This window comes from Chlorocebus sabaeus, chromosome 16, assembly GCF_047675955.1.
Source record: "Chlorocebus sabaeus isolate Y175 chromosome 16, mChlSab1.0.hap1, whole genome shotgun sequence".
Lineage (NCBI taxonomy): Eukaryota > Metazoa > Chordata > Mammalia > Primates > Cercopithecidae > Chlorocebus > Chlorocebus sabaeus.
The window spans coordinates 73351463-73377211 of record NC_132919.1 but is presented as its reverse complement, the minus strand read 5'-3'; the positions used below and the strand labels follow the sequence as shown (position 1 = coordinate 73377211).

General features: G+C 45.8%; 1 protein-coding gene across 2 annotated transcripts in view; it reads left to right on the top strand.

Annotated features, from left to right (window-relative positions):
• SOCS7 (suppressor of cytokine signaling 7) overlaps positions 1 to 23575 on the top strand; it is a 56144-nt gene extending 32569 nt beyond the window's left edge. For both annotated transcript variants that reach the window (XM_008012940.3, XM_008012941.3), the window contains 3 exons: positions 13300 to 13435; positions 13841 to 13991; positions 17497 to 23575. In XM_008012940.3, coding sequence (XP_008011131.3) covers positions 13300 to 13435; positions 13841 to 13961 — 257 coding nt within the window. In that variant the 3' untranslated portion in view covers positions 13962 to 13991; positions 17497 to 23575. The remainder of the gene's footprint in view (positions 1 to 13299; positions 13436 to 13840; positions 13992 to 17496) is intronic.
• The last annotated feature ends 2174 nt before the right edge of the window (positions 23576 to 25749 follow it).

The following is a 25749-nucleotide window of genomic DNA, read 5'->3' as shown; positions in this document are numbered from 1 at the left end:
TTAAGACAATGCCTGACACAGAGTAAGCACTCAACAGATGTTACTTTTCTCAGTGGTCTCTAAGGTGTAGGTGCATAGGAAGTGTTTAAGGTGGTATCTCTGGTGTTCTCCTGGCCCTATAAAGGTGGTACTCAAGATATATGTGTTGAATGATACTCTGGGTTGCCCCTCAGATATCCTTGTGATATCCTTTGAGATGCCCTTTGTCGTTATTTTATCTTACCTATCTGATTGCCAGGTTATCCAGAGCAAGAACTGTCTTTCTTTTGCTCTATAGTATTTTGAGACGGAGTCTTGCTTTGTTATGCCCAGGCTGGAGTGCAGTGGCGCAATCTCGGCTCACCACAAACTCTGCCTCCTGGGTTCAAGCAATTCTCCTGAGTAGCTGGAATTACAGGCACCCACCATCACGCCCGGCTAATTTTTTGGTTTTTTTTTTTGTTTTTTTTTTTTTGAGACGGAGTCTCGCTCTGTCGCCCAGGCTGGAGTGCAGTGGCCGAATCTCAGCTCACTGCAAGCTCCGCCTCCTGGGTTTAAGCCATTCTCCTGCCTCAGCCTCCCGAGTAGCTGGGACTACAGGCGCCTGCCACCTCGCCCGGCTAGTTTTTTTTTTTTTGTATTTTTTAGTGGAGACGGGGTTTTACCGTGTTAGCCAGGATGGTCTCGATCTCCTGACCTTGTGATCCGCCCGTCTCGGCCTCCCAAAGTGCTGGGATTACAGGCTTAAGCCACCGCGCCCGGCAATTTTTTGTATTTTTTAGAGACGGGGTTTCACCAGGTTGGTCAGGCTGGTCTCGAACTCCTGACCTTAGGTGATCCACCCGCCTCGGCCTCCCAAAGTGCTGGGATTACAGGGGTGAGCCACCGCGCCCAGCCTGCTCTATATTATTTTGTATATTAGAACACTCAAACATTTGCTGATGAGGTATTAGGCATACTAAGAAGAGATTATTACACTTATGCTTGTGAAAGAAGGAAGCCAGGAGTCCTTTCCTGGGGATTTGTGACCAGTGTCTCTGGGCATCTCCCCAGTAAGTGGTTTGTCCTTATTTTATAGGTACAGGGTCATGCCACTGATTGGGCTCCCCTCTTTGCTCTGGCTGCACGACCCCCTCCAGCAACACTGTAAGACTCCCTTGAGTGTATTTGCAAACTAGACTTATTCCTGGATTATTACCTTCTTTATGTTTATTTGTTTGGTATGCAGAATGGTGTAATAAACCCTATGTATCCATCACCCAGCCCCAGCAACCATCAGCCCATGGCCACTCCTGCCCAGTTTGTATACCTGTCCACTTCTTCATTGCATACTAGTGTTTTGTTTTTAAATATACTTTTGTTTTGTTTTGAGACAGGATCTCTGTCACTCAGGCTGGAGTATAGTAGTGCAGTCATGCCTTGGCCTCCCAGGCTCAAGTGATCCTTCCACCTCAGCCTCCCAAGTAGCTAGGACTACAGTCATGGGCCACCATGGTTGGCTAATTTTTCAATTTTTTTGTTGAGACAAGGTGTTTCTATGTTGTGCAGGCTGGTCATAAACTCCTGGGCTCAAGTGATCTTCCCTCCTCAGCCTTCCAAAGTGTTGAGATTACAGGCATGAACCACCATGCCCAGGTTCTTTTTTTTTTCTTTGAGATGGAGTCTCCCTCTGTCACCCTGGCTGGAGTGCAGTGGTGCGATCTCGGCTCACTGCAACCAGCCACCTCCTGGGTTCAAGCGATTCTCCTGCCTCAGCCTCCTGAGTAGCTGGGATTACAGGCACGCACCACCTGGCTAATTTTTTTTTTTTTTGAGACGGAGTCTTGCTCTGTCGCCCAGGTTGGAGTGCAGTGGCGCAATCTTGGCTCACTGCAAGCTCTGCCTCCTGGGTTCATGCCATTCTCCTGCCTCAGCCTCCCGTGTGCTGGGACTACAGGCGCCCACCACCACACCCGGCTAATTTTTTTTTTGTATTTTTAGTAGAGACGGGGTTTCACCATGTTAGCCAGGATGGTCTTGATCTCCTGACCTCGTGATCCGCCCGTCTCGGCCTCCCAAAATGCTGGGATTATAGGCGTGAGCCACCGCGCCCGGCCTTAATTTTTTTATTTGTAGTAGAGATAGGGTTTTACCGTGTTGGTCAGGCTGGTCTTGAACTCCTGACTTCGTGATCCACCTGCCTCATCCTCCCAAAGTGCTGGGATTACAGGCGTGAGCCACTGCACCCAGCTCTTTTTTTTTTTTTTTTTTTTTGAGACGGAGTTTTGCTCTTACTGTCCAGGCTAGAATGTGGTGGCGCAATCTTGGCTCACTGCAATCTCCGCCTTCTGGTTTCAAGCAATTCTCCTGCCTCAGCCTCCCAAGTCACTGGGATTACAGGTGCCCGCCACCACGCCCAGCTAATTTTTTGTATTTTTAGTAGAGATGGGGTTTCATCATGTTGGTCAGGCTGGTCTCGAACTGCTGACCTTGTGATCCACCTGCCTCAGCCTCCCAAAGTGCTGGGATTACAGGTGTGATCCACCAGGCCCGGCAGCACTTCTTTTTTAATTTGCAGTTCTTCTTCCTCCATTTCTTTTTCCCTTTTTTTTCTTGCAATTTATATATTTAAAATATTGTTCTGTCTGGAGTTTACCTATTGCATCTCCATGGCATCGTTTAATATGTTTCTCTGTCCTCTGAATTTTCTGTAAAATGGTAATTGAATCCAAAGGCTTACCCAATTTGGATTCGCTGGGGAGGGGGAGCGGCATGACAGCACTACTTCATCTGAATTTCTTTTCTTTCTTTTTTTTTTTAAATAAAATAGAAAACCACAAAAATCATATGCATGGTTTAATATTATTATTATTATTATTATTATTATTATTATTATTATTTTTGAGATGGCGTCTCGCTTTGTTGCCCAGGCTTGAGTGCAGTGGCGCGATCTCGGCTCACTGCAAGCTCCGCCTCCTGGGTTCACACCATTCTCCTGCCTCAGCCTCCCGAGTAGCTGGGACTACAGGCGCCCGCCACCACACCCGGCTAATTTTTTTGTATTTTCAGTAGAGACGGAATTTCACCGTGTTAGCCAGGATGGTCTCAATCTCCTGACCTCGTGATCCGCCCGTCTCGGCCTCCCAAAGTGCTGGGATTACAGGCGTGAGCCACAGTGCCTGGCTGGTTTAATATTATTATAAGATGAATACCACTCAGGCAAAGGAACCAAAACTTTTCCAGACGATCCAGAAATCCTTCCGTGTTCCCCATACTAATCTCTACAACTGTCTTTATAATAATCACTTCCTTTCATTTTTCCATGAATGCTTTTATCACCCAAATGTGTATCCCTGAGCACTATAGTTTGATGTTGCTCATTTTAAAAAATTTTCATATCGGGAGGCCGAGACGGGCGGATCACGAGGTCAGGAGATCGAGACCATCCTGGCTAACACGGTGAAACCCCATCTCTACTAAAAAATACAAAAAACTAGCCGGGCGAGGTGGCGGGCGCCTGTAGTCCCAGCTACTTGGGAGGCTGAGGCAGGAGAATGGCGTAAACCCGGGAGGTGGAGCTTGCAGTGAGCCGAGATCCCGCCACTGCACTCCAGCCTCGGTGACAGAGCGAGACTCCGTCTCAAAAAAAACAAAACAAAACAAAAAATTTTCGTATCTTTTAAATCTCTTAATCTTGGGTTTTTCTTTCATTTCCTTACAATTTACTTATTGAATAATTGGGCTGTTTGACCTGGAGAATTTCCCTGGATTTTACTAATTACATACTCTTGTTGGAGTTTAGCATGTTGTCCTGTCTTCTGTATTTCTTACAAATTAGCAGGAGTCTGATTCAAACTCAGGCTTGGCTGAACATATAATAGTAGTTCATGCCTAAAATCCCAGCACTTTGGGAGGTGAGGCAGGAGGATCGCTTAAACCCAGGAGTTCAAGACCTGCCTGGGCAACATGGTAAGACCCTGTCTTTACCAAAAAAATAAATTAAAAATTAGCCGAGGCTAGGCGCGGTGGCTCAGGCCTGTAATCCCAGCACTCTGGGAGGCCGAGGCAGGTGGATCACCTGAGGTCAAGAGTTTGAGACCAGCCTGGCCAACATGGAGAAACCCCGTCTCTACTAAAAATATAAAAATTAGCCAGGCATGGTGACCCATACTTGTAATCCCAGCTACTTGGAAGGTTGAGGCAGGAGAATTGCCTGAACCCAGGAGGCGGAGATTGCAATGAGCCAAGATTGCGCCACAGCATTCCAGCCTGGGCGAAACAGGGAGGCTGTGTCTCAAAAAAAAAAAAAAAAAAAAAAAGCCAGGAGGCTGGGGCAGGGTAATCGCTTGAGTTCATGATGTCAAAGCCACACTGAGCTATGTTCATGCCACTGCACTCTAGCCTGGGCAACAGAATGAGACTGTATCTCAAAAATAAACAAAAAAACTGAGGCTTGATCCTTTTAGCAAGATTATATAGGTAGTATTTGGCATGCCCATAGGAAACGCATGATATCTGGTTGTGTCTCTTTTTGTGATCTTAGCAGCTGTTCATTGGGAGTTGCAAAATCATGATACTCTAATTTTATCACTTTTTATTTATTAGATGGAATAGTTTTTTAGAGACATTTCTCCTCAACTATTATTTACCAAATTCATATAGAAAAAGCAGGATAAATGCTTGATTCTTTTTCTTTATTTACTAATTTTCAAGATAATGAATTGGTTCCCTATCATCCTTTGAAGGTGATCATTTAAAAAATTACAATTAATGGCCGGGCACGGTGGCTCATGCCTGTAATCCCAGCCCTTTGGGAGGCTGAGGCGGGCAGATCATGAGGTCAGGAGATTGAGACCATCCTGGCTAACACGGTGAAACCCAGTCTTTACTAAAAATACAAAAAATTAGCCGGACCTGGTGGCGGGCGCCTGTTGTCCCAGCTACTTGGGAGGCTGAGGCAGGAGAATGGCGTGAACCCGGGAGGCAGAGCTTGCAGTGAGCTGAGATCATGCCACTGCACTCCAGCCTGGGCAACAGAGCAAGACTCGGTCTCAAAAAAAAAAAAAAGAAAGAAAAATAATATGTATATTTTTTATCATATATATATATATGTGATTAATTCAGCCAGGTACAGTGACTCACGCCTGTAATCCAACACTTTGGGAGGCCAAGGCAGTTGGATCACCTGAGGTCAGGAGTTGGAGACCAGCCTGGCCAATATGGCAAAACCTTGTCTCTACTAAAAATATAAAAAATTAGCTGGGCATGGTGGCATGTGCCTATAATCCCAGCTGCTTGGGAGGCAGGGGCAGAAGAATCGCTTGAACTCAGGAGTCAGAGGTTGCAGTGAGCCGAGATCGCACCACTGTACTCTAGCCTAGGTGACAGAGAGACACTGTGTCTCAAAAAAATATATATATATTTTTTATATAAATATATATAAAATTCATGGAATTAAACATACTTAATGGCTTTCTTTCTTTTTTGTTTTTGAGACAGAGTCTCGCTCTGTCACCCAGGCTAGAGTGCAGTGGCACAATCTCGGCTCACTGCAACCTCCAACTCCTGGGTTCGAGTGATTCTCTTGCCCCAGCCTCCCATGTAGCTGAGATTACAGGCACGTGCCACCACGCCTGGCTAATTTTTTTGTATTTTTAGTAGAGATGGGGTTTCGCTATGTTGGCCAGGCTGGTCTTGAACTCCTGATCTCAGGTCATCCAACTGCCTCGGCCTCCCACAGTGCTAGGATTATAGGCATAGGTGTGAACCACTGTGCCTGGCCCACTTAATGGCTTTTAATTCATTACAGTTACAATTATTGAGGCTCGTATTGTCTCACCTTTGGCCAGCAGAAGGCTCTTCATGTTGGGGTATTTCTTTGTCCCTGTCTCCCTCCCTTCCTTCCTTGCTTTTATCTAACAATTTTATTGAGATATAATTCACATAACAGGCAATTCACTCATCTAAAATGTGTCATTCAAAGCCAAGGAAGGTAGATTGCTTGAGCCTAAGGGTTCAAGTCCAGCCTGGGCAACATGGCGCGAAACCCCATCTTGATTAAAAAAAAAAAAAAACCATAAATTAGCTAGGAGCGGTGGTGAGCACCTGCAGTCCCAGTTCTAGCTACTCAGGAGGCCAAGGCAGGAGAATTGCTTGAACCCAGGAGGCAGAGGTTGCAGTGAGCTGAGAACACACCACTGCACTTCATCCTGGGCAACAGAACAAGACTGTGTCTCAAGAAAGAGAAAAAATACTGTGCAATTCAGTGGTTTTTAGTATATTCACAGAGTTGTACAACAATCACCACAGTCAATTTTAGAATGTTTTTATCACACCAAAATGAAAACCTCAGACTATTAGCAGTTACTCTCTATTCCCTCTACCTCCTGGCCCCTACCAACCACTGATCTGTTTTCCGTTTCTACGGATTTGACTATTTGGTACATTTCACATAAATGGAATAATACAATATTTTTATGTCTTGTTTCTTTTACTTAGCATAATGTTTTCAAAGTTCACCAGTGTCATAGCATGTGTCAGCACTGCATTCCTTTTTATGACTGAGTAACATTCCACTCTGGATATACCACATTTTGTTTCTCCATTCTTTAGGTCGTTTGCACTTTTTGGCTATTATGAGATAAATAATGCTGCTTTGAACATTCATGTACAGCTGTTTATGTGAATATCTTTTCAATTCTCTTGGATATATTCCTAGGCATGAAATTGCTGGGTCATATGGTAATCCCATGTTTAACCCCATGCCAGACTCCCAAAACAGCTGCACCCAAGACTTTGTTATTGTCCATCTTTTTGAATATAGCCATCCTAGTGAGTATGAAGTGGTACTTCACTGTGGTTTTGATTTGCATTGCCCTAATGACTAATGATGTTAACATTTTTTCATCTGCTTATTGGCTACTGTGTGTCTGTTCACATCCTTTGCTCATTTTGTAATTGAGCTGTTTGTCTTCTTATTGAGTTATGAGTTCTTCACAGGCTGGGCATGGTGCCTATAAGCCCAGTACTTAGGGAGGCCAGGGCAGGAGGATTGCTTGAGCCCAGGAGCTCAAGACCTGCCTGGGCAAGACAGGGAGACACTGTCTCTACAAAAAATTTAAAAATTAGCCCAGTGTGGTGATGCATGCCTGTTGTCCCAGCTACTTGGAAGACTGAGATGGGAAGATTGCTTGAGCCCAGGAGGTGGAGGTTGCAGTGAGCCAAGATCACGCCACTACACTCCAGCTTTTATTTTATCTCAAAATAGATAAATAAATAAATAAAGTTCTTTATATATTCTAGATACAAGTCCCTTGTCAGATGTGATTTACAAATATTTTCTCCCATTCTGTGGGTTGTCTTTTTACTTTCTTGATGGTATTCTTTGAAGCATGAGGATTTTGATGAGTTCCTATTCTTACTTACCTGTTTTCTTTTTTTTTTTTTTTTTTTTGCTTGTTATATTTAGAAAAGTTTGCCTAACCAAAGGCAATGGAGCTTAATGCCTATATTTTCTTCTAGGAGACTTAAAATTTTAGCTTTTACATTAGGTCTACTATCCATTTTGAGTTAATTTTTGTTTTTTCTTTTTTTTTGTTTGGTGTATATATATATATATATATATATATATAGAGAGAGAGAGAGAGAGAGAGAGAGAGAGAGAGAGAGTGAGTCTCTTTCTCTGTCACCCAGGCTGGAGTGCAGTGGCACAATCTTGGCTCACCGCAACCTCTGCCTTCTGGCCTCAAGTGATCCTCCCACCTCAGCCGCCCAAAGAGCTGGGATTACAGGTGTGAGCCACTGTACCCAGCCTTGAATTTTTGTGTATGGCATGAGAAAGGAGTCCAACTTTACTCTTTTTATTCAGTTCTAGCACCATTTTTTGAAAATATATTCTTTCCCCATTGAATTGTCTTGGCATCCTTGTTGAAATCAGTTGATTGTAACTGTGAAGGTTAATTTCCAGACTCAGTTCTATTCCATTGAGCTGTATGTCCATCCTTATGCCATTACTGTCTTGATTCCTATAGTTTTGTAAGTTTTGAGATGGAAAAGTGTGAGTCTTCCAACTTTGTTGTTTTTCAAGATGGTTTTGGCTATTTTGGATTTCTTGCATTTCCATATGAATTTTAGGATCAGATTGTCAATTTCTGCAAAGAAGCCTACTGAGATTTTAATACCCTTTAATACCCTGGTGTTGGCAAGAGTGTGGAGTTGAGTCTCTACATCAATTTGGGGAGTATTGACATGTCAACAATATTAAGTCTTCTGATCCATGGACATAGGCTGTCTTTCTTCTTATTTAGGTCTTTTTAAAACTCTGAACAATGTTTTGTATTTTTTCTTTTGTTTGTCCTTCCTTCCTTCCTTTCTTCCTTCCTTCCTTCCTTCCTTCCTTATCTTTCTTTCTGTCTTTCAGGTTTTTTTTTTGTCCCACTATCATCCAGTCTGGTGTGCATTGGTGCCATCATGGCTCACTACAACCTCTACCTCCCTGGCTCAATCTGCCCTCCACTTCAGCCTCCTGTGTAGCTGGGACTATAGGCGCACACAACCATGCTCGGCTAATCTTTATATTTTTAGTAGAGATGTGGTCTCACCACGTTGCCCAGGCTGGTCTCTAACCCTTTGGCTCAAGCCATCCACCTGCCTCCGCCTCCCAAAGTGCTGGAATTATAGGTATGAGCCACTGTGCCTGGCCCGTATTTTTTCATAATGTAAGTTTTGTACTTCTTCTGTTAAATTTATTTTTTAGTATTTGTTTTTGATCCTATTGTAAATTGCTTTCTTAATTTTAATTACTTTTGGATTTTTTATAGCTAGAATGTAGAAATTTAATTGCTTTTTGCATATTCATCTTATATCCTGTAACCTTGCATAACTCATTTTTTAGTTATAACATGTATTTCTTTTTAAATTTTGAAATAACGTGTATGTGATAAAAAGGTCTAATAGTACCCAAGGGAATATAAGGAAAAGTGAATCTTCTGCCCTCTCACCCCTGTTCCTACTCAACTAAACTATTGTTTAGTTTTTCTTAAGCTGTTTCAAGCTGAAGAAAGGAGTGGGATATTAAAAAACAGTACTTCACTGTTAGCTAAATATCTTTTTTGTAGACAGGGTCTTACTCCATAACCCAGGCTGGAGCGCAGTGGTGCAATCATAGCTCACTGCAGCCTCAGCCTCCTGGGCTCAAGCAGTCGTCCCACTTCAGCCTCCTGAGTAGCTGGGACCACAGGTGTGCACCACCATGCCTGGCTAATTTTTTTAATTTTAATTTTTGTAGAGGTAAGGTCTCCCTGTGTTGCCCAGGCCAATCTTGAACTCATGGGCTCAAGCAATCCTCCCACCTCAGCCTCCCAAAGTGCTGGGATTACAGGCGTGAGCCACCGCACTGGGCCGCCTTTTACTATTGCCCTTGTGCTTATTTTTTTCTTTTTGAAGGATTATATATAAGTCAACTAGACTCCCTAGTTTATTCTCTTTTTACTTATACTGTTAAGAAAATGAGACTTGGAATGTGAAACAGATGTGATTCCTGATCTGATTCTGTCTTCAGGGGACAGAAAAACCTTTGGTGTGGCAGAAAGACATGGGTGTTTGGGTGTTTATACCTGGAAGAGATTTCTTACCCCTAACATGGTCTTTGTTGAGACAAATGAAAAATAGTGCATGGCTACAGACTAGGTTTGTGCCCATGAGAACTGGAAGAAAGTTACTGATGATTAATGTTCGACTTTACCCTTACTCTTTTAACCCCAGTTGGGTCTTATCCTGGATTCTTTCCATTTTTAACTGCTTCTGTTAGCATGCTTTAAATGTGAGAGTTTTAATCGTTTGCTGCGCTTGTGGGCAAACAGTAAATGGTCAGATAAACACCAGAGAATATCAGAAAATTAACAGGTTTCAAATTGCTATTTGTAAACCTAAAGGCTAAAAGTAATATGATTAAATAGGCAAGTATATGTGGTCGTTAAAATTTAAGTAGGCAAACAATCAGATAATTGTATGTTGTATATTATCCTGATCTCTTTTAGCACAGTGTTATCTCTGGGAATAAATTATTAGATATATAAATTACTTTTATCTCTGAAACATCATGTTGAGTTTACCAATATTACAGCCAACCCCCCAAAGCTTTCTGTTTGCCATAGTTTAATTTACTAAAGAATATATAAATACCAGTGAGGGACAGGATAAATTCAAAGAGGCATTTGAACCCAAAATTATTTCTTAAAACCGCTTGAGTTAAATATATTCAAGGAAAAATTCACGTATGAGTTCTTTTTCTTTTCTTTTAATGGAGAGGACTAACCATGTGGCTGGAGGAGAGCAGTAGGGCTTCAAAATACAAGACTTAGTTTTGAAGGGGTGGGAGTGCCAGGCAGAGGACTAGGAGAGGCTGGTCATGAACCAGAGTGCTGTGTCCTGGACAACCTCCTTGTTAGATGGGCAGAGGTATAGGCACTCTAGAGACCCTCCTGGAGAACCCTGCTGAGAGGTTTCTCGGCTATGGTAGAGCCACCGATAATTCTTCCTTAGGGCAGGTGTTCAAGGCAGGCCGACTTTATTGGCTCCATGCCACAGCAAGTTCTCTAAGCTCAGTGGGCCTCAGTTTCTTTATATGTGAAATGGGGATGGTGGTGTTTGCCTCAAAGTATAGTTTTAAAGACTAAATAAGTTATCATTATTACTATTATTTTTTTTAGAGACAGGGTCATGCTCTGTTACCCAGGCTGGAGTGCAGCATCGCAATCTTGGCTCACTGTAGCCTCAAGTTCCTGGCCTCAAGTGATCTTTTCTCCTTTGTCTCCCAAAGTACTAGGATTACAGGCATGTGCCACTGCACCTAGCCTGAGTATGTTTTTAAGATGAGCTTACTTGCTCAGTAACAATAAAATAATATATTTTGATTTCTTTTTTTTTTTTTCCCTCCAGAAAGTCTGTTGTCAGTGATCATGAAAAAGCTTTAGGATACAGTGTGCAAGCTTTCATTTGTTTTGTTTTCATGCCTTCAAACAAAATTTTAAAACTATCTGGGCCAGGCATGGTGGCTCATACCTGTAATCCCAGCACTTTGGGAGGCTGAGGCAGGTGGATCACCCGAGGTCAGGAGTTCGAGACCAACCTAGCCAACATGGTGAAACCCCGTCTCTACTAAAAATACAAATATTAGCTGGGCATGGTGGTGGGCGCCTGTAATCCCAGCTACTCGGGAGGCTAAGGCAGGAGAATCGCTTGAACCTAGGAGTTGGAGCTTGCAGTGAGCCGAAATCACGCCACTGCACTCCAGCCTGGGCAACAAGAGCAAGATGCCGTCTTAAACAAACAAATAAACAAAAAAACTGTTTGAACTTAAACCCCAATAATAGTAGATATTTTATTTTCCAATCAGTTGTGTCTACAGAATTGTCTACAGAATGTCTTTTGATATGACAATGGCTGAGAATTCTTTGACAGGTTTTACAACTCAGATTCTTTCTCAAAGAATCTTGTTTACCTTCCATAGCCCCTTTGTTTATTGAAAGCAAAATATTCTTAGTTCCCTTGAACCCCAGTGTTCCTGCCATTCTGGATGTCTCTGTGCTGTGGCGTGGGGCCCTTTTTGGGGTGGGATTCCCCAGCACATAGCCTGCTAATACATAAGGAGGTGGTACTCCCATTGAGTCTATTTGGCATCAATCAGCAGGCAGGTTTGCACTGAGTAGTACTAAACCCAGCTTGCCCAAGTTATTGTGGTGGTTGTTCTTTTAAAAGCATCATCTTTTTTTGGTTTCCTGGCCTAAAATTTCAGAAGCAGGAAGTGGGGGTTGTGGATGGTGAGTATAAGAGGGGCTAAACCTGATTGTCCTGGCTTGAAGTAATAGCGGGAATAATAGGCTTGTCAACTTTGATCCCAGCTGTTACCTTCTACTTACCAGCCTCTCTGCTGAACCAGTTGGAATTTGGTGGGGACTCCTCTGAACGGCTTTTCTGAGTCCTCACTCTCAGGATACTAGTAGATGTGTCCAACAAGTATCTCCCATTCCCAGCAGGGATCCTTTTGATTCTTGGCCTTCCCAAGAGCCTCAGGCCTGGGACTGGCCACTTGGGTCCAAGCAGTGTCTCTAGTTTGGCATCATTGGACTACTCCAAGGAGCAGGACTCTCAGCTGTTATGAGTGATGCTAGGAGCCAGGCACAGTGACTCACGCCTATAATTCTAGCACTTTGAGAGGCCGAGGCAGGTGGATTGCTTGAGCCCAGGAGTTTGAGACTAGCCTGGGCAACACAGGGAAACCCCGTCTCTACTAAAAATACAAAAATTAGCTGGGTACAGTGGCATGCACCTGTGGTCCCAGCTACTCAGGAGGCTGAGGCAGGAGGATTTCTTGAGTCTGGGAGGTCAAGGCTGCAGTGAGCTGAGATTGGGCCACTGCACTCCAGCCTGGGTGACAGAACGAGACCCTGTCTCCAAAAAAAAAAACCAGGCCGGGTGTGGTGGCTCACGCTTGTAATCCCAGCACTTTGGGAGGCCGAGGCAGGTGGATCACCTGAGGTCGGGAGTTCAAGACCAGCCTGACCAACATGGAGAAACCCCGTCTCTACTAAAAATACAAAATTAGCCGGGGTGGTGGCACATACCTGTAATCCCAGCTACTCCGGGAGGCTGAGGCAGGAGAATCGCTTGAACCTGGGAGGTGGAGGTTGCGGTGAGCCGAGATCGCGCCATTGCACTCCAGCCTGGGCAAAAAGAGCAAAACTCTCAGGCCAGGTGCGGTGGCTCAAGCCTGTAATCCCAGCACTTAATCCCAGCACTTTGGGAGGCCGAGACGGGCGGATCACGAGGTCAGGAAATTGAGACCATCCTGGCTAACATGGTGAAACCCCGTCTCTACTAAAAAAAATACCAAAAAAACTAGCCAGGCGAGGTGGCGGGCGCCTGTAGTCCCAGCTACTCGGGAGGCTGAGGCAGGAGAATGGCATAAACCCGGGAGACGGAGCTTGCAGTGAGCTGAGATCCGGCCACTGCACTCCAGCCTGGGTGACAGAGTGAGACTCTGTCTCAAAAAAAAAAAAAGCGAAACTCTGTCTCAAAAAAAAAAAAAAAAAAAACCACTCACACACACAAAAGTGATGCTAAGGAGGCCTTTGGCAGAGAATAGACTTCCTTAAGTGTGAAGGTGGTGGTGGTTCTTCTGGAAATGGAAATCAACAGCCCTTTGTGGAGGGGCTTTTGCACAGAATACATATATGAACCATAAAGAAGTCCCATTTCCCCTCCCTAGGTTCTCTTCATACAAGAAATGGTAGTTAGCTCCATTGTTTCTCTGAATATTTTCCTTTGTTTTCTTTCTTGAAGGACTGCCACCAACTCCTGTCCAGCTGCTCTATCCAGTGTCCCGATTCAGCAATGTCAAATCCCTCCAGCACCTTTGCAGATTCCGGATACGACAGCTCGTCAGGATAGATCACATCCCAGATCTCCCACTGCCTAAGTACAATGGGGTTCTTAGGGTTGGGACAGGAATGAGTAAGGGGGTTGTGGGGAGGTAACAAATGTCAGTGAGGCCTGCAAGCCACCTTCACAGGCAGAGTCTGGCATAAAATATTTGCAGACATCATTCTTTCACATTTCTTGTGTCTTAGCACCTAACTTTAGAACTGTCATGTTGCAGCCAGAGGGAGGAAGGTGTGTGTGTCAGCCTCCCTTCTGCAGTCTCTCTGAAGAATAGAGTAGAAGTGGTAAGGGTAAGGAAGACAGAACTATAATAACTGAGAAAATGGGAATTGTGTTAGGTCTCTTACCATGTAGGGAATGAAGAAGAGTTGAACAAAGGAGTTACTTCTTTTATATTTTGCATAAAAACCTTTTGTGTATATCCCTTATTTGTTTTTCACAGACCTCTGATCTCTTATATCCGGAAGTTCTACTACTATGATCCTCAGGAAGAGGTATACCTGTCTCTAAAGGAAGCGCAGCTCATTTCCAAACAGAAGCAAGAGGTGGAACCCTCCACATAGCGAGGGGCTCCCTGCTGGTCGCCACCAAGGGTATGAGCTCTCCGCCTCACTGCCCAGCCACATTTCTTACTGGGCAGTCATCATCATGCATTGAGCCTTGGGCCCCCTCCCTGCATCTCCCAACATGGATAGCCCCGATCCAAGCATTTGCCCATAGAATGACAAGATCTGGCTGTGGAGTCCCCAAGGGGCACACACCCCATTTGGGAGAAAAGCAGACAGACATGAAAGCAGATTGCCAGGAAATGTGCAAGCTAATCACTGAATGTGAGCAAGGAGGGGGACACCCAAGTGTAGCTAAGAGTGCGGCCTCTGGCAAGGAGAGGGTAATTGAAAAAAATAAAAAGAAGAGTGCAGCCTCCTCTCATGCGGACTTGGGCTGATCTCCCTGATACCACACAATTGTCATATAAAGCAGGAAGCTAAAGGGAAAGGAAGCTTCATCAAAGAGAACACAAACATGCCTTTAATTGCAACAGGCATGCACTTGAGTGAGACTCCACCATGTCCCACAGCTTGGAATATGGGGATGAAGAAAAACAGCCCACTCTTCTATTTAGAGTTCCATTTGGGCCATTACAAAGTAAATTGTTGAAGAGAATAAGTGAATTAACTAAGGAATTCATTTATCTACGAGACTCTTCTCCCATCATTACACAGTTCTACTCATTTATTTCCCCATAAAATATCTTGCAATACTGGTTTGTGCAGATGAATTCCAATTAGTCTTTTAAATTGCACTAAAGTGAACATTGTGGGGCCAAGTTCCTGAGTAGGGAACACAATTGCCAGGGAGCTGTGACTTTGGTGGTGGTGGTGAAAAGCAAGATTGACTGCCAGTGTGCAATGACTGCTTTCTTCCGGTGTGAATCCTGGAGTAGATGTACAGTCTCATCATTTCTTCAATTATATGCAAATTGTATGCCTTTGGAAGTGACTAAACATCTAATGTCTGGTGTCTAGGTGGATTTCTCTGCATGATGGCTTTGCACTTGAGATTAGGCTGAGAGGTAGAGAGAGCACTAGGGAGGTCCACCTACCTGACTACCCTTGAAGAGTAATTAGGCCATTCAGTTAGAGGACCACGTCTGTGGGTGCAGTGCTATAGAAGAACCCACATAAACAGGGAGCACATTCAGAGAAGGGCCTTGTAGCATTGGAGAGCTCAAACTTCATCATATAGGAATAAATGGCCTAGAAAGAAATGTGATTAACCGGGAGCATGGAGGTTTTAGGGAGGGATAGCTGAAAGATGCATTTGATGGGTTTTCCTGAGAAAGAGAGTGATTAACTTCCTCTCTGTGGTTCCAGTGGGGAGGAAGTTCAGCATTACCCTTATTCTTTGCCACAGGCAACAATCCTGATGTCACAGCAAAAAGAGATCCTGAGGGTTCAGTTCAAACCTTTGCCAGTGCATGACTGCTCCCAACACTCAAGACAAGTGGCTCCCCACCGGCCTGTTCCTGATCATGCCACACCCTTTCCAGCTGAGGCAGGGCCTTTATACCTCTAGGTCCCCTTGCCCAGAATGCTCTGCTCCAAGGCCTTCCCATATCACAGCAAAAGGAGACATGGACAAGGACCAAAATGAGTGTAAGTTACAAGGAACTAGATTTCAGTCCAACTTTAGAAGAACCTTTTTAACAGAGAGGTCCAAAACTGGGATGCTTTTCCTCAAGAGCTTCCATTCAGCAGATAGCTGTATATTTGTGTGTGTTCGGCACCCATTGAGAATAGAGTGCTGAGCAAAGCAAAGGCCCTATTCTCACTAAGCTTCCCTTCTAAGGAAAGACAGGCAACAAACACGAACATAAATGAATGGGCTAATTTCAGGTGACTGTACAGTGTTGTGAGGAAAATAAAACTGGGTAAAGTTTAGTGATTAGTAGTGGGGTACTCCTCAAGTTTAGATAGTCAGGGAGAGACTTGCAAGGAGGCACCATTTCAGCTGAAACCCGATTATCAAGGAGCCAGCCATGGGAGTGCCTTGGAGCAGAACATTCTGGGCAAGGGGACCTAGAGGTATAAAGGCCCTGCCTCAGCTGAGAGGGACGTGGCATGATCAGGAACAGGCCAGTGGGTAGCCATTTGTCTTGAGTGTTGGGGGCAGTCATATATTGGCAAAGGTTTGAACTGAACTCCCAGGATCCTTTTTTGCTGTGACATCAGGATTGATGCCTGTGGCAAAGAATAAGCGTAATGCTGAACTTGCTCCTGCTGTAGACCCTAGGAGCCCTGGAAAGGGGGGATGTAACACTTCCCAAGGGAAAGGTCTTTTTTTTTTTTTTTTGAGATGGGGTTTTGCTCTTGTTGCCCAGGCTGGAGCGCGATGGTGTGATCTTGGCTCACTGCAACCACCATCTCCTGGGTTCAAGCAATTCTCACACCTCAGCCTCCCAAGTAGCTGGGATTACAGGTGTGCACCACCACACCCAGCTAATTTTGTATTTTTAGTAGAGATGGTGTTTCTCCATGTTCGTCAGGTGGGTCTCGAACTCCTGACCTCACTCAAGTGATCCACCCACCTTGGCCTCCCAAAGTTCTGGGATTACAGGCATGAGCCACTGTGCCCCGTCGGGAAAGGTCTTTAGGGTATGAAATTTGGTCTTTATGACTTCTGGTTGTTCAGACTGATTTTAATTTGGGAGTTCTGAATGGCCTGCTTGGTCTATGTATGCTGTTACCTGTGGAATTTCATGCCAGGGGGTTTGGAGTCAGGCTACAGAGTAATGGCGAGAACAGTGCCTGTCTCAAGTTGGAAGGTGGACGCAACAGTGGCCTTTGTGATTCTGTGTCAACCCTGTTGAGTTGACAGAAGCTGCAGAAATATAGAGCTCTCTGGCCAGGCGTGGTGGCTCACGTCTGTAATCCCAGCAGTTTGGGAGGCCGAAGTGGGCAGATCACGAGGTCAGGAGTTTGAGACCAGCCTGGCCAACCTGGTGAAACCCTGTCTCTACTAAAAATACAAAAATTAGCCAGGCTTGGTGGCGCACGCCTGTCCAGCTACTTGGGAGGCTGAGGCAGGAGAACCGCTTGAACCCAGGAAGCAGAGATTGCAGTGAGCCGAGATCATGCCATTGCACTCCAGCCTGGGTGACAGAGCGAGACTCCGTCTCAAACAAAACAAAACAAAAAAAGAAATATAGAGCTCTTTCTAGCCAGGTTCAAAAGGGATTACTCCAGGAGCTCACTTCCCTTTTCAGTCCCTAGAGCAATTCAGCCTCAGGGAAAAAGTGGGTAGGAAATGAAGGGGTAAGGGAAAGGGAAAGAGAGAATTTATGCAATGTGGTAGGATATATTTATTAGTTATTTCGGGACCTTGTTTTGTCATCCAAGTCATAGGCTGCTCAGGTCCCCTGACAAAGGCCACTGCTGCATCCCTAGTCACATGTGGCCCTCGTGGAAGCATTCAGCTCTCCAGGCTCCATTCTCCTTTTGAGGTGTGTTGCTCCACCTCCAGTGCCTGGCTGTTCTTTCACTCCGTTTTGGTTCTATTCTGTTTAACTGTTTTAATTTTTTTTCCTTTTTTACCTAGGCATTTGGTTGCCAAGCTCCAGCTTTGAAGAACCAAATTAAGCTACCATGAAAAGAAGGGGAAAAGTGAAGGAACGGGAAGGTTGGGATTCTCTGTTCAGAGACTTTGGTTCCCCACGCAGCCCTGGGGCTTGGAAGAAGCACATGACCGTACTCTGCGTGGGGCTGCACCTCATACCCACCCCTGGGCATCTTGGGACTGGAGGGGCTCCTTGGAAAACTGGAATAAGTCTCAACACTGTTTCTTTTTCAGAAGTTTTGTTTTTGATATTTGTATTACTTGGTATGGAAAACTCACCTTGAAGGCAGCTGGGGTTTGTGCCCATTAGATTGAAAGTGGTATGAAGTGTGAGCAGGTCCAAAGAAAGGGTGGGAGGAGGGGACGGGACGGCCATTCAGCTGGTGCCAAAGGCAGAGTTAGAGTCTGTGCCGTGGGCCTGGAAGATGGGAGGAAAGGCCTGAGGTTTGCAAAGGACTGAGAGTTCCTAAGGGAGGGGGAGTCTGTTTCTTGTTGCCATGGGCAGCTGTGGTAGGAGCAGGAGAGAAAGGAGGGTAGGTGGTCTCGAAAAGAATATTGGGCAAAACCTGGCAATTGGCCTTAGCTGGGGGAAGTAGTGACTCCTGCACCCTTTTTTAAGGTTTAAGAATCTGAGTTCAGAAACACCTCTCATGGAAGCTGTACTAGTTGTCATTTACTTAATTCCTTAAGTTCCATGACCTGAAGTTAACCCATTCTTTCTCTGCTCTCAACCCATTCCCCCTTGAGATAACTGTACATGTCACTCTGGTCATGGTAACGGCATCCCTATTGCTTCTGCCGGCTGTCAAGGCAATCGTGTTTCTCATCACCTGGGCGGTTCAGAGCCAATCATGGGCTGCTGAATTTAATGGAGCGTGCTTCCAGGTTCTTCATGGCAAACTGTACTCATGACTTAGGAGTCAGTGTTACTTCCATGTGCCTGTCAGCTTATGAGGGGGAATGTGGAGGAAGGTGAGAAATGCAGCTCCCACAGTTGTGCTTTTCCTAGAGAAAGCTCTCAGAACGCAGCCCTCACAGGATTTCCTTAGGTCAGAGGAGAGCATCGCATCTCATGTTTTTAGGTTTATCACTGCTGTCCCACTTCTGAGATGGGAGGTAGCAAGGGCTTCTATATTTTCCTGTGTTCATTCTAGCAACCCAGACATTTCCAGATCAGATCTTGCTGGTCTCCACTCACTGGAAAGTCTGTCAGGTGCCGATTTGAGAGCTGCCTGTCTTCTGGCTCTCAGGAGGAGCGGGCAGAAAAACTCCAATGGTCTTTAATGGTTTCTGCAGCTGGCCATGGCCAATTCATATGATGTTGTGAGTTTGCTTTCTTGTAGAGCTGCTCTGGGGAGAGGTTTGCTATTGAGATGTAACAGTGGAGCTGTTGGGTCTTCATGACTCCTTTGCGTGTGTTCTGTGAGACTCTTTCTGGGTTCCCCATGCTTATAGCTGCCTCATCTCACAAGATACTAATGTCAGGTTTGTGGCTTCCTGATGGTTTGGGTGGGGCCCCAGTGTCTTGGTAATTTATAGGACCACCTCATCTGGGAGCACTGCTTTCTTCCTTAGTCCTGCATGTAATGACCAGTCTTCCTCCTTGTAGCTGAACAGGGAGGAAACTTGCACCGTTACCTGACCATAGAGGGGGGGCCCACAAGATGAGCTTTGCACCATAAACACAACCCACCTCTGATTTGTCATATGGTACCTCTTCTTTTCTTGGCTTCCATGGTAGTATTACCAACTATTACCAATTAAGCAAGATTATGATCCCAGAAATTGGCTTAGCATGTGAGTGTTGCCTCTTGAGAGTACAAGTGATATAACTCGCCATCTTGCAGGAAGTGCCACCCTGATACAGAGCCTGAAGTCTGGAATCCATTGAGATCCTTGGGTGGCGGATATGCAGCCTGGGAGCTTTCTTTTTTTTGTTCCTTTTCAACCACTCATAATTTTAAGATTATTTTTTAGTGTGTGTGTGCCTGGCTTTGTGCTAGATACTGTAGAAAACAAAAAAAGGTAAAAGACGTAATCTGTGGCCTAAGGGAGCTTTTAGGTGACTGCTGCACATCAAGCAGAAAATCAAGGACCATCTAAAGACATTTATAGTAGATAAGATCAGGGTAGAACAGATGGTCTGGGAAAGTTCTGTGCCTCTGAGGTTTTGGGTTGTAGTTAATGGCAGGACAGACAGTGAGATGAGAAACACATGAACAAAAGCAAGGAAACAGAAATCTGCATGGCATGTACTAAACAGTGCACAGTCCTATTAGAGCAACATGGTTAAAGAATCCTTTCCAGTGCAGTTGTCTAGATGGAAGCTTCTCAGCCACCAAGCAGACCTGAGTGCCGAGGGTTTATGCTGGTTAGGTGGAGCCCAAAGCCCAGAGGAGTCAGCAAGGCTTCTGCCCATTGCCAGGGCCTCACTATGGTCAGCTCAGGCCATGTGAGGGAGGCAGAACCTGCACACACCTTATGTTACTGGGGTTTCTTCTGGAGAACTCATACACTCAGGTACAAAACAAACCAACTGAGGAGGTGTGACCCAACCTCACCACCCACCTTTCTTCTCCTGGGGAGGGTTGTGTTGAACTGTCTGTGATCTGTCGGTGCACTGGTCCCAGCCCTGGCTGCAGCCTAGTCCTTCCTCTGTGGAGTGGGCTGCAAAACAGCAGTGCAAGAGGAGACAGGTGTGGGTGTTTGGTGCCTGCATGGGTGGCCTTGCACAGAGCAGTTAGAGGAAGATGAGGAGGAGGCATGGGGCTGGACCAGCTCTCTGGGATGCAGCCTGGTCAGAGAGTAAATGGAGCAGAGGAACAGGTGCAGCAGCTGGGGTAGCACCTGCCCTTCACCTTCCCGACCAGGCCCACCCCTCCTTCACCAGTGCTGTGTAGAGCTCATTTAAATGTATTCCTTTCTAGGTCTGGGCGCAGTGGCTCACGCCTGTAATCCCAGCACTTTGGGAGGCTGAGGTGGGCGGATCACGAGGTTGGGAGTTCAAGACCAGCTTGGCCAAATAGTGAAACCCCATCTCTACTGACATACAAAAATAAGCTGGGCATGGTGGCCTGTACTTGTAGTCCCAGCTGCTCGGGAGCCTGAGACAAGAGAATCATTTGAACCCAGGAGGCGGAGGTCGCAGTAAGCTGAGATCGTTCCACTACGCTCCAGCCTGGGCGACAGAGCAAGACTCCATCTCAAAAAAAAAAAAAAAATTCCTTTCTGGTTGTATTTTCAAGTCACAAATTAGAAAAGGCTTACATCTAGAGACCCACTATTGATTTCTAAGTTGTGGGTGGGTGAGACTAGTAGCTTCAGTGCCTGTATAACCCTCACCTGTTTATGACTGATCTACTGTAACCTTCCTCAGGTTGAGAGCCAGTGTGAGCCAGTGACAACTACTGCTACAACTTGCTGTTACTTGAAATTTGTGTGCTATGTTAGGAGCATAGGAGTAGGCGGGTGGGGGTTTTGGTGTGGGCACTAGATAAGTGGGTGGCAGCTGGCTCTTTGGAACCATTGGTGCTGACCTTGGCCTGGTCACCTTTTACTTTACCTAGGTAAAGTGAATGTTACATCCTGGAACCTGAGCCGTGGAGGTGGCACCACCTCCCTGAGGAGAAAGGTGTGACCAAGGGAAGCTCCTGCATGGCTCCTGCTCCTTCCACTTCCCTACATTTCACTTGGGCTAATCATGTAAGCCCCCCTTGAGGTTGGGGATGGTGTGGAGATAGCTGCAGACACCCTTGTAACAGACATCCAGGAAGAATTGGGGAGTGGGGGTAATTCTAGTTCCCAGGCCTAGAGGTGAGTGGTGGGAGTAGAACCAGAAGTGCCCTGGAATCCAGCCTTGTCAGTCCTCACCCCGGGGCTCCCAGGAAAGCATGGCATGCTTGAAGCCCTCTGCTCCCTGCAGAAAGTGGGGAGAGGAGGAGCTTTTTCCTTCAGTTAAGAGCTTTCCCTTCCCTGCTGCCTCTCTCCCTTAGCTTTGGAGCCCTAAAGTTAGTGGACAAGACACTGGGATAAAGCTCTATGGCTGCTGGAAGGTCTGAGTCTGTGTGTGTGCATATGCGTATGCGTGTGTGTGTGTGTGTTTGTGTGTCATTTGCAGAAGTCTTGCTACCAGTTGGGGTGTTAAGAGCATCTCCACTGGGCGGAGACCTGGCATTTGTTTCCACTTTTAAGAGAATGACACGCCCCCTGTCATGTAAGGGAGGAGCTATTGAGTTAGACATTTTCCCTATGGGAATCCTGGGTTTGGTTTGTGGGAAAGGAGGGAATGGAGAAGTGATTTTTATCTCTAATCATCAACACAGCTGTTCTTCCACTGAATTTGTGCTATTGCATACATGTAGCCATCTTTCTTTTCACTGCAGCAGTGTTTATCAGTAGTTCAAAATGATTTATTTGCTCCTGGGGAGTAAAACCTTTTTTATTAAAAAAAGAAAAAGAAAAAAAAAGAAGAAAAGTGTGCCCCCCTCCTTCGCCATGATAGCTATAGAATGGTTGGGCCACAAAGGTCAAGTCTGCACGTCCCCGTGGTAGACCCTGCTTTCATATTGGAGCCTTCTCGCTCAGCACAAAACAATCGGAGGCCTTGAGAAAATGGAGAGCAAAGTCTTGGGAGCAGTGAAATGGGGGTTGGATCATAGAGACAGGCACTGGGGACTCGGGTACTGCAGTTAGGAAAGTAGCGTAATGAGTTGTACTGAAAATGTTGATTCTCTAGTCTGCCAGAAAAGGACTTTTCTTTACATGCAGATTTCATATTGTCTTTGTCCTTTTCATTGCTTCTTGACCTTCCTGGTAGGTGTTGCTCAGTTTCTTCCTGTTTTCCTTCCTGTCCTCTCCACACCTGCTATCCTGTCCCACTCCCATCTACCTCCCGGGAAGCCAGCCCTGCATGCTTAGTTCATGACCTGCTTCACTCCCATTTCATTTCTAGAGGGTTTAGAGGGGACCTGGAACTGCTCCCTTTCCCTCTCCTACCCGCTCCTCCTCAATGCCAAGAGGCCTGGAGGGGCAGACAGAAAGCTGCTGGCCACAGCGGGAAGACGGGCATGTTTGGTTGCAGCTGGACTGTGATCGTAGTTCCTCCTGGAGATCGAGTGTGAGGAACTTAGGACACTCTTCCTCAGACTCTGGGATCATCACATACCACACTGCCCTGCTCAGAGCTTCGTCCTGAGCTCCCTAACCAGCTCAGGTGGAGCAGAAGCCTGGTCTCACTCCTCCATCTCTGGTGCTCCCTTGGGTGGGGACCTGCCCCTCACTCTTAGGCCCAGAACCTTGTCCAAGGGACAGGTAGGGTCCAGGTGCCACTTTGGGTAGCTGGCTGTTGGAATGCCTAAACTGGTGCTGCCTGTGGCATAGCCACTGCTGTACGTTTTTGGTTGTTTTTAAGAAACTCGATGAAGAGGGGTGCCATTCTTGGCTCGGGGTGGTTGCCAATTTTTCACCAGAAAGGGAGCCACCCCCTGCAACCACTTCTGTCCCCGTTAGCCCCCCTCTGACCTCCAAGCCAAAGCGTGGCCTGGCTTTTGTCTTCCCATTTAGTTTTCCTCTTTTGCCCTTCCTTTTGTGCTTAATTTATTAAAATAGTTGCTGTATAATTTATTTTCATAAACTATAAAAAAATACTAAATGGTTAAAATAGACTTGCAGGCCAATCTTAAATGGGGTGGGGGGTCTGAGGGTGGGATGGGGAAAGGGAAAGAGGTTTTGATATAAACAAAACAAATGCACTTTGGGTGTGTTTTGGTATTTTTCTGGGGATAGAGGGGGCGGGGTTAGCGATGTCCCTGTAGATTAGTTCCAGAATGGGGTGTCTGTATATACTGTATTAATAGGCATGTTTGACTCTCGTAAAGGGACATTAGTAGCTGCTGCAGGTCCTGTTTGGAAACCCCATGTACAATTCCCAGTTTTTTGTAAGTGTCAGTGCGAGAGACATTTGACTCTTGTGTTTGTATCTCCTTTTTATGATTGCTGTACCTACCCATGTCTTTTTGGGGAGGGGTGAAAAGAGATTTGAAATAAAAATGTTTAGAAATTATTTCATATTCTTTGGGTTGGTGTTTTTCACTCCCTCTCCCATCTCATGTGACTCCTGATATGCCCCAATAGGATCTGATGACCCAGCCCCGGGGAATGGGTGATCCTCGTGATGTCAGCCAAGCAGAGTGCACGCAGCACTAGGCTTGTCAGAATTAGAGGTGCTGAAAAATCCTTGAGGCTGATGGCTACTGCTCAGAGCTACCTTCTCCTTCCCTAGGAAGTGCAGGAGCATTCCAGAGAGCTTTCTGGGGCTGCCTGTGGCCTTTTTGTCTTGGTGAGCAGTAGCGTGGGGCTCTACCTAGGGAGAGTTCATATTTTACCATAGCAGTCATTCCTAGTATTCCCCGTGGCTGGCACCAAGATTTTTCCTAAGTTTAACCCATAGCCCTCCTGCCGCCTTTCTAGCCTACTGTTGCTTAAGCTGTGCTTTTCGGAGAGAAAAGGACCAGGTTGTTCCTCTGGTTGACAACCTGTGTATAGGCATATCCCGGGGATTTTGTGGGTTCTGTTCCAGACAACCGCAATAAAGTGAACATCACAATAAAGCAAGTTGCACAAATTTTTTGGTTTCCCAGTGCATATAAAAGTCATGTTAGGCCATGCACGGTGGCTCACGCCTGTAATCCCAGCACTTTTGGGAGGCCGAGGCGGGTGGACCACAAGGCCAGGAGATCGAGACCATCCTGGCTAACACGGTGAAACCCCGCCTCTACTAAAAACACAAAAAATTAGCCAGGCATGGTGGCGGGCGCCTGTAGTTCCAGCTACTCGGGAGACTGAGGCAGGAGAATGGCGTGAACCTGGGAGGTGGAGCTTGCAGTGAGCCAAGATCACGGCACTCCAGCCTGGGCGACAGAGCAAGACTCCGTCTCAAAAAAAAAAAAGGTTATGTTTACGCTGTTGTGTGTAATCTTAAAAAATAATGTACATGATTTAAAAATACTTCATTGCTAAACAACACTTAACGATCATCTGGGCCTTCAGCAAATTGTAATCTTTTCACTTGTGAAGCGTCTTACCACGATGTTGATGGCTGCTGATGGATTAGAGTGGCAGTTGCTGAAGGCTGGGGTGGCTGTGGCAATTTCTTTTTCTTTTTTTTTGTGAGACAGAGTCTCGATCTGTCTCCCAGACTGGAGTGCAGTGGCGCGATCTCAGCTCACTGCAAGCTCCGCCTCCCAGGTTCACACCGTTCTCCTGCCTCAGCCTCCCGAGTAACTGGGACTACAGGCGTCCGCCACCACGCCCGGCTAAGTCTTTGTATTTTTAGTATAGACAGAGTTTCACTGTGTTAGCCAGCATGGTCTCAATCTCCTGACCTCGTGATCTGCCCACCTTGGCCTCCCAAAGTGCTGGGATTACAGACGTGAGCCACTGCGCCCAGCCTATTGTGGCGATTTCTTAAGACACCAATAAGGTTTGCTGCATTAATTTTACTCTTATTTTCAAAAAAGATTTCTCTGTAGCATGTGATGCTGTTTGATAGCATTTCCACACAGTAGAACTCCTTTCGAAATTGGAGTCAGCCCTCTCAAATCCTGCTACTGCTTTATCAATTAGGTTTATGTAATATTCTTCTTTGTTGTCATTTCAACAAAGTTTACAGCATCTTCACCAGGAGTAGATTCTATCTTGAGACTACTTTCTTTGCTCATCCATAAGCAGTAACTCCAGACAGATGTGATGGTACGCACCTGTACCCCAGCTACTCAGGAGTCCAAGGCAGGAGAATCCCTTCGGCCTAGGAGTTTAAGGCTAGCCTGGGCAGCATAGCAAGACCCAGTCTCATCCCTTAAAAAAAGCAACTCCCATCTGTTTTATGATAAAATTGTAGCAATTCAGTCACATCTTCAAGGCTTCATCTCTAATTCTAGTTATGCTGTTACCACCACATCTGCAGTTACTTCCTCCACTGAAGTCTTGAACCCCTCATGGTGATCCATGTGGGTTGGAATTAACTTCTTTCAAACTCCTGTTCATGTTGATACTGTGACCTCCTTCTATGAATTATGCGTGATCTTTTTTTTTTTTTTTTTTTGGAAATGGAGTCTCGCTCTGTCACCCAGGCTGGAGTGCAATGGCACGATCTCGGCTCACTGCAACCTCCACCCGCTGGGTTCAAGCGACTCTCCTGCCTCAGCCTCCCGAGTAGCTGGGATTACAGGTGTGCAC